The 8,552-nt window shown below is 31.4% G+C and overlaps 1 protein-coding gene across 11 annotated transcripts in view; it reads right to left on the minus strand.

Moving 5' to 3' along the window:
- Nucleotides 1-8,552, minus strand: part of HACE1 (HECT domain and ankyrin repeat containing E3 ubiquitin protein ligase 1) — a 78,539-nt gene that overhangs the window by 52,786 nt on the left and 17,201 nt on the right. For 4 of the 11 annotated variants that reach the window (XM_015600112.2, XM_015600111.2, XM_015600113.2 and 1 more), the window contains one exon: nucleotides 6,609-6,752. The exons of 3 other annotated variants lie outside the window; for them this stretch is intronic. In XM_015600112.2, coding sequence (XP_015455598.1) covers nucleotides 6,609-6,752 — 144 coding nt within the window. Of the gene's footprint in view, nucleotides 1-6,608; nucleotides 6,772-8,552 lie in introns of those variants that run through there. 4 more of the 11 variants (XM_006926034.3, XM_006926035.3, XM_015600114.2 and 1 more) reach the window with 3 other exon arrangements.

The raw sequence follows: 8,552 nt of genomic DNA on the forward strand, positions 1-8,552 counted from the left end.
TATGCATTCATAAAAATTATAGTTGTTAAAACTATAAAATGGTAAAATAATAATATGAATAACCTTAACACGTGCCTGGACACTGTGATAATAAGCGTTCATCATTTTACTGAATACATCCTGTGAGAAAGTCAATATTCCCTCCTCTTTTACAAGCAGGAAACTGAATCTCAAAGAGGTCAAATAATATGCACTCTAACACATAAATATACAGGGAAGCAGAGATTAAAACCTAACTCCATGTTCATAACCACTACACTATTTATCAAAAAGCAGGAATTCTAATTTTTCTGAATTCAGATTACTAAATGTATTATGGCTAATTTGGCACATCTTCATAAGCTATATTAATCATAGTTGATCTAATAATTCCTTATTAAATAACTATTCGAGAGTCAAACTCAAATGCCTAGACATCTATTTTTTTTTTTTGTTAAATAATGGCATTTCTAAACCATATACTTTTTACTTCTCTATTTTTATTTATACTGTAAAGCTTACAGTATATAAACAATTTAGCCATTAGACTAACATATTCCGCTACTGTTCTCTTCAACAAAGTGGTGGACAAACCTGGGGAAAATTATAGCAAGAAAGCATGATTTACAATCATATCTTTGTATATAGGAAATATTCTTTGTTCTTAAGAAAGAAAAACGAGAAAGTGGACATAGCTCATTCTGGCATTTTCTTTTTATTATAAATCTGTTTTTCTGTTTTAACAAAATTATCCCAATTAAGATCCATTAATATAAACATTTTTTAAAATTTTTCAATAGTTTCACTTGTAAATTGTAGATAAAATGTTGCCTAAAGACAATCAGGAATAAAAATCTATTTCTCTCAGAGTAAAGATAAATACATAAAGGGATTTTAATGTGAAGAATAAGAAATCCCCTTACAATACTGAAAAGAGTGAAAAATCAACAATCTTTGTGATTAAGAAAAATCTGCTTGCAGATTTCTTTTTGTAAAAGTTCTGAAACAGGAGAAAGTCTAATGTAGAATTCAATTACCTATTAAAATGCATAATGAGAAAAAGAGCAAGCAAGTCACAGAGAACACAAAGCACAATTTAAAAAAATTGTCCAATCTATGTAAAATTATTTATATGCACAGAAAGAGTACAATAACTTTGGAACTAGTAAAACTCAGGTGGATGAAACTGAGTATTTATTAAAGTAAAATAAAAACATAAAAGTTCTTGAAGAAACAATACTACTTGGAGATTTTAAACTATGCAGAAGCATATGGCAAAAATATAACTGAAGAGAATAACTTCTGGATTCAACTCTTAAATCCCTAAGAATTCTCAAAAGCAAAAATTTTCAGCAATAGATACAAACAAATCAGAAATGACCTCTTATAAGAATTGGCACTATCAATATACACCACACTTAAAGGTACAAAGAAAAAAGTGATACTCAGAAATGGAAGGAAAACAACAGAAAAAAATGGTCAAAACAATACTGCATCTTACTAGTCGATTCCATCTTTCAACAAAAATTTCAATGTCTATTATGTGCAAAGAACTACTCTAGAAGCTAGAGTTACGGCAATGATTCAAAATCCCTGTCCAACCCTCTTCCTCTTAATAAAAAAAAAAAAACAACTATTCTCCAGTTCCTAGATAATCTACACTGGGGGTCTTTCACCTTACAGAATAAGAAACCGCGAGGAAGGAATCTTGCAGGAAAAGCATTGAACCGGGATTTTCATATGGCCTTCAAGAAATCCTTTAGAAGAAACAATACATTTCCACTGACTTGAGGACCTTTCAAGTGATAAAATAATATCCTGAGTAGAAAACTAATGTGCAAAGCTAATGTTTGGGTCAATCACAAAAGTCATTTAATTGAAGGCAGCGACTAACAAAGACCACCTGTGTCCAATACACCGATACATTACAAAGAAATCCAAAGCAGCTCTACTTTATCAATGTCAACACTGATCAAAGTAAAACTGAATAGATATTCAACATTAAAACTACAAGGAAAAATCTGATTATTGTATTATCATTTGCTAAAAGATCAAACGACAAAAAAAAGGAAAAAGAAAACATCTTTGTTTTATCTTTTATTAAAAATAATTCTGATTAACCAGTTATCCCAATAAATTTAATTTAAAAAAACTCCTGAACATTAAAATAATTCTGATGACATGACTTAATAGCAATGCACAATTAACTTATACACTAAGAAAAATGGCCAACTCGCTAATCAGTGATTGGTTTATATAGGTCTTCTCTAGAAATGTATCTATCTAAATCTATTAAGACTTTGAACTCTTATGTAATATCTAGCAAAAAAATCAATATTACCCAGTTGTTAGAAAAATCAGAGTAAAGAGAACTTTCCATTATTTGCTCACATTTACCAAAAGTGATCGAAAAAATTCTAACTTTAGAATAAATAAACTTACTTTGAATGTAAAAATACATTGTAAAATGTTAGTCTATATCTTTGTGCCTCAAGGCTGAACCTAATTAATGTTTTTACAAAATCTTTTAATTAATCATGGTTGTTTCTGGATGAAAAGCTTGGAAGCTGGCTAAAGATAGCAAGAGAGCTGACTGAATATGAGTAAGCACTGTTGCTTAATTAACAAGCCTACAATTTCAGTAAAAAAATGCAGTCAGTTCTATCAAAGATAGTCTATAATGACAGTGTCAAACAACTGCTTTTAAGTTTCAGAAGCTAAAATCTACTCTAAGCGGGGTTCAACTATCATTTTACATGTTTGTGAAGCTTCATATTCAGCCATACAAATTTAGCAACACAAAGTTTATTCTAATAAAAATAAAATTTCTTTTATAAATGAACTGAAATTTGTCCATAAACTAATCCTGCTGTGTACTCTAACTTAACCATTTGACAGTTCTCTAGGGTTTCTAAATCCAAATTAATCCAGGAAAACAGTAAGCAACCATTTGTGGCAATTCAACACATTAATAAACCTTAACTAATGACCAAAAAAAGTTACCAAAAAGTAAGTTCAATTCATGGCCAAAAGATCAGAATTGATTATACCTATGTAGAATAATATTAGGTTTTACTATTCCTAAAAATGAGATTAAACCTCAAACAACACATGCTGGGCCTAGCTTATTGCAAAAAGTAAATGAATTAAGGATTCAAACAGCGCTCTCCATATTCTCATGCAGAATCACATCATCCATTATTAATAATGGTAGTAACTGTACCAACACTAGGGTTGCTCTTAAGTCTTCCAAAGTGTTCATAACACTTTCTTTAATTATGTAATCAACAGACAAAACATACCTTAGGTGGTAGGTAAGAGCAGAAGAAGAGAAACTTGTCAAAGACTATATAATAAGCCAGGTGAATAATCAAACTCTGAAACGATTTGTTAAAATCAATATCCAAAGACAAACAATAATTCTGGTATTGTATTGTACAGCTAATAACAGGAAAGTTATGAAGAATTACAATGTTAAAGAGTTATGATTTCTTTCATCTGATCATTTATAAATAGGAATAGAAGCAGTTTAAAATCATATGCCATTATGCTGCAAGGACCAAAAAAAGGTCACAATGCACTCTTCGACTACCCAAACCACTTCATTCCAACAAGAGTATGATGAGACCTTTATCTTGGTTTACCTCTAACAAAACAGATGCATCTATATGAGATACTGGCAAAAACTACTTAATTTCTTAGTTATGACAAAAATGAATCTTTCAAATCATTTATTTTTCAAAAAAATAGAAATCTGAAAAGCATTTCTTGTCATTAAAGCAAAAATACAGTATTCAATTACAAATTCTACAATGCTTTAGAGCTTTTAGGCAGTTATTCAAAATCTTTTCATGCACTCCTGAGATTTATACTAAAATGAGATTAGAAGGTAAATTTCAGAGGATTTCTTTATCATAACTGCCTCTTCAATTTGCAAAAAGTGATACACTTTTATTAAAAATTTTTTTAAATGGAGTTGCTTCCCCTCTTTAAAGTTTTATATTTCATTTTATAAAAAAATATATATGGTCAATATGTGAGCTTTTAAGCTTAAAAATAAAACAAAATCAGTCTATGACCATGCTACCCTGAACAAGCCTAATCTCATCTGATCTCAGAAGCTAAGTAGGCTCGGACCTGATTAGTACTTGGATGGGAGACCACCTAGGAGGACAAGGTACTGTAGGTGTAAAAAATAAAAAAAAAATAAGGGATTGTAAGCTGACAAGGTCCTTACAATCTGTGAGGTCGACCAAGGGTTGCCTCCCCGAAAAATAACTACTAAATAAATAAAAATAAAATAAAATCTTAAAACCTATCTCTAGATGGATGTAACTTTTGAATTAACTTTTAATGAATTTATGCAAGAGCTGGTTACTCTAAGACAACAAAAAGGCCATTTTCATTTGCCACTAAAATAAGTCACTATGATAACTAACATAGCATTTTAGATTCAGTATTCAATTTATGGAAAGATATACAAAGTGTCAAAAAAATCGATAATCCCTATCCTATGTAGTAACTCATCATATCGCCAGTCCAGTAAATCACATCCAACTCAGGATAAAAAGATATGCTCAATACCTGAGATGTGAATACATCCCAAAAATAAATGAGTAATTATGATATATGTAATATTAGCACAACTATCAACACATATTCAGCCTGGAGGCTAGGAGATAGACTAATTTTTTAAGATTCCTTCTAGTCCTATTTGAAGAAAGATTAAAGATGAATGCGGTGATTCAGAAAACAGTTTTAAATATTATCTGTATATGATCCTTGCAGATAATTATAATTGATCAACTATGACAGAATGGAATCTCTCACTAATACAATCAACCACAAGTTAACATGGCTTTCTATACACTTCCTCCTCTACTATATCTGCAAAATCTCACCCTGTGAAACTCATCACCACAGTGAAATCAGGCTCCCTATAAATCTTCTGAGAATACAATTCTTCAAAGGCATTTGACTATGAGGAATTCTCCCTTACTTTACCACACCTGCTTTAGGTTGCAAACCATATGGAGTATATTATATTTATACTAACTACTCTTCAATAACTTCAGAAGGAAATTCTAAATTTCTAATGCAGCCTGTAATGCATATGTTCTGAGCCAAGGTTTTGGTATTAATTCTTGCTTCTTCATTGACTCAAGAGAGCTAAAATTAGCTTTTGTAGATCATTTCTAATCTGAACTCGTTTTTTCCTACACAAGTTCCTAGTAGGGTTTGTTGTAATCTTATTAAATGATATTCCACTTATCTGTTAAACAGTGTTTATATTAAAGTAAGTGCTTTTCTGTCCTATGAGAGCAACCAGCAGGACTAATTTTAAATATGCAAGAGTGGCTTAAAAACCTGGGCCATTTAAGATTAAGACAATTCAGATAAATTTTTTTTCCATAGAGAATATGTTTTAATTAATTCGTTTATTTTAATTTAATAGTGTTACCTCTGAGAAACTAGAAACTAGTGAGAAGAGATACTCCTTGAAAACAATGGGTTAATTTTTAGATGACAGAAGACAAAAAAGTAAATATGAACACTGCTGTTCAGAAGAAATTCCAGGAAAGAAAAAAAAAAATTCTATATCCTTCTTTTTATCAAACTCTGATTAAAAATAAGACAATGTCAACCTTGGCCTCACTACTTTAAGAAGTGAAATATTCTCTGAACTGAAGTTATAATAAAGCATCTAAACATACAGGATCCTACGTCCTGAACCCAGGTTAGGAAAAAAGTGTTTGCAGAGACAGAAATCAGAATTCTACCAGTTTTCCTAACAAAAAGAGAATGCTCATACAGTGTACAAAAAAATAAATATAAACAAACAACTTTTGTAGCTGTTGGTGATTTTTTGTTTTGGGTTGGTTTTTGTTGTTATTGTTAGCAAATAATTAATATTCTATTATTAATAATATTAAATACTAAAAAAAAACCTGAAAGTAACCAGGATGGGAAATTATAGCAAAGCAAATACGCATCTAAAATCTTAAGCTAACAACCTCTATATAAAGCAGCAAAGAAAGTCTGCTAATGAGAGAGGAAAAAAACAGCAATTTTAAAAGCCAAATGTTTGCACATAGGAATAACAGGAAGGTATTGCTATAAAACAAATGCATGATTTTAGAAATTTAAAGTCAGAAAGAAAACAACAGCCACTCTAGTCCTTGAATCATATTCCAAGACAGCAGACAGATAGGATAACCCAAGCTGAACTAGTTAAGCAATGTCAGTGATCACTTTCTTTACTATCTAATCCCATTAACTGAAACTTAATAGAACAAAATATGAAAAATTTAGTTGATAAAACTGAGAAGTGAATAAACATAATTGTTAAAATTATATGTGAACATACATTTAAAATTTTAATACATTCAGCTATTAAAATCTATGAGTCAGAAACAAAATTGAAATCCAAATTACTAATATTTTAAACAGACTTAAAAGCCTATTTTCTATTCCTTTAACCATGTAAAATATGTTAATCAGAAGTCTGTATCATGTAGAAAATGTTATAAGATTTTGCTATGTTGCTTCACGTTCCCAATTATGCACAATGAAAAACTTCATGGATTCAAAGTTTTCAAAAATAAACACATGCAACTTAAAGTTCTCACAGTAGAATTTACCGTCTTGTGACCATTCTGGCAGGCCACATGCAGCGCTGTCTGCCCCATCGCGTCTTCAACATCGACGTCACTGACGTGCTGTACAAGGTCATGGAGTAGTTCTGTCCTCCCATTCACAGCCAGCCAGTGTATCTGTGCAGCCATTTAGTTACTTAACATTTATGCAAGAGTGTTTCATATAAAAACAGGAGATAAATAATGCTATTATTTCACAACTGTGAGCATGCTATGCACACTACAGACTAAAATTAAAATTTAAGCCTATATTTTTTTCCTATATTTTCATACAGGGAAAAATATGTGTCAAGATGTAGGTTACACTACCATGTATTTCAAAATCAAGCACTTAGTGGCTCAAAGCAGTTAAACTTAGAATCACTAAAGACTGCTTCTTACATGATCTGGGCTCCATGCACAGCTTATCTCTAGAGAAAAGGTACTGGATATTTTTCCTTCCCCAGAAGCAAACATAAATTAAAAAGTAATTAATTCATTAGGCATCATATTATTTACTTCCTATATTTTACAAGTAATACATGTTTCATGTATAAATAAAATATGTAGGGAGGATTAAAAAATATAAAACATCTGTAAGTCTGCTAGAAGATAATCGATGTTAAAACTCTGGACTATGCTTAAGTATCAGTAGTAATCACCCTGCACCACTTGAAGCACGGACAAATGCAGGACTAAAGACAGAGCAGTTCAAAGTTTATTTCATAAGATTTAGACCCTTAGATCCCCGTCCCCTCCCAACTCTGCATGGCCAGTAAATGCCACTCTCCAATCTGACAGAATACAAAAAGCTTGGAAAAAAGATGCCTAGATAAGAGACACCAGGCACATTTAAGCAAGACTATCACACCGAAAAAGGGAGATGAAGGGCAAGTTTACACTGAATATTGAAATCTCAAAGCATTCTCTTCTACGTAGGATCCAGATGCTAACATTCTCCTGGTAGTTAGAAGAGCTTTCTCTGAGGAATATAACCAGCTCAAGAGTAAATGCCTAAAGAAACTGACATCAAAAAGGCTCCTAAAGGTAAATGCTCTACACTAAACAGTGAACAAACCTCACGCATTCAAACAGCTTTTTCCTGTTCCACCAAACATTTGACAAATACATCTAATCAGACAAAAAAAAAAAACAAAAACCAAGCGAAAAGTAGAGGAGAAAAGAAATCATGAATATCCAAGAAGAAAACTTTAAAAAAACCCTATCTTTAATAATTTCAGAGAGAGAACATACGGACAACCACATCCTTGAAACAAGAAAAGGAAAAGAGGTACTATTTAAAGAAAAACAAAAAGCAGTTCCCCCAAAAAAGGAAAAAGCTCTCAGAAATTAACACCATGACTAGACATGCAAACTCAAATGAAGATTAGAAGACAGTATTGAGAATGTCTCCCAAAAAGGACAAAAAGATGAAGAAATGGAAAAATATGAGAAAAGGTAAGAAAATTAAAAGGCTAGCCCAAAGAAGTCCAATATTCAAATAATAGGAATTCAAAAGGAGAGAGCAGGGAAAACAGACGAATGGAAATCATCAAAGAAATAATTTATGACAACTTCTCTTGAGCTCCCATTACATGAGTTTCCAGGTTGACTGAATCTCAGTATTAACCAGCCAAATGAATAAAATCAATCCAAATCAAGATATAAAATCGTGAAATTTAGAACTCTAAGGACAAAGTAAATTCTTTAAGTTTCTGCAGAGAAAAAACAAACAAGTTTCATAAAAAATCAATCAAAATGGCACTAAATTTCAAAACTGAAAGCCAGAAGACAACAAAGGAATGCTTTAAAAATTTTAAGGGAAAACAATGTCCAGCCTAGAATTTTATTGTCAGCTTAATTATCTAGTACATAACCAGACAGACTGAAAGACTCAAGTAATATGCAGTCAAGCAAAATATCAACAAATTTACCTCC

This window comes from Pteropus alecto, unplaced genomic scaffold (assembly GCF_000325575.1).
Source record: "Pteropus alecto unplaced genomic scaffold, ASM32557v1 scaffold79, whole genome shotgun sequence".
NCBI classification, from domain to species: domain Eukaryota; kingdom Metazoa; phylum Chordata; class Mammalia; order Chiroptera; family Pteropodidae; genus Pteropus; species Pteropus alecto.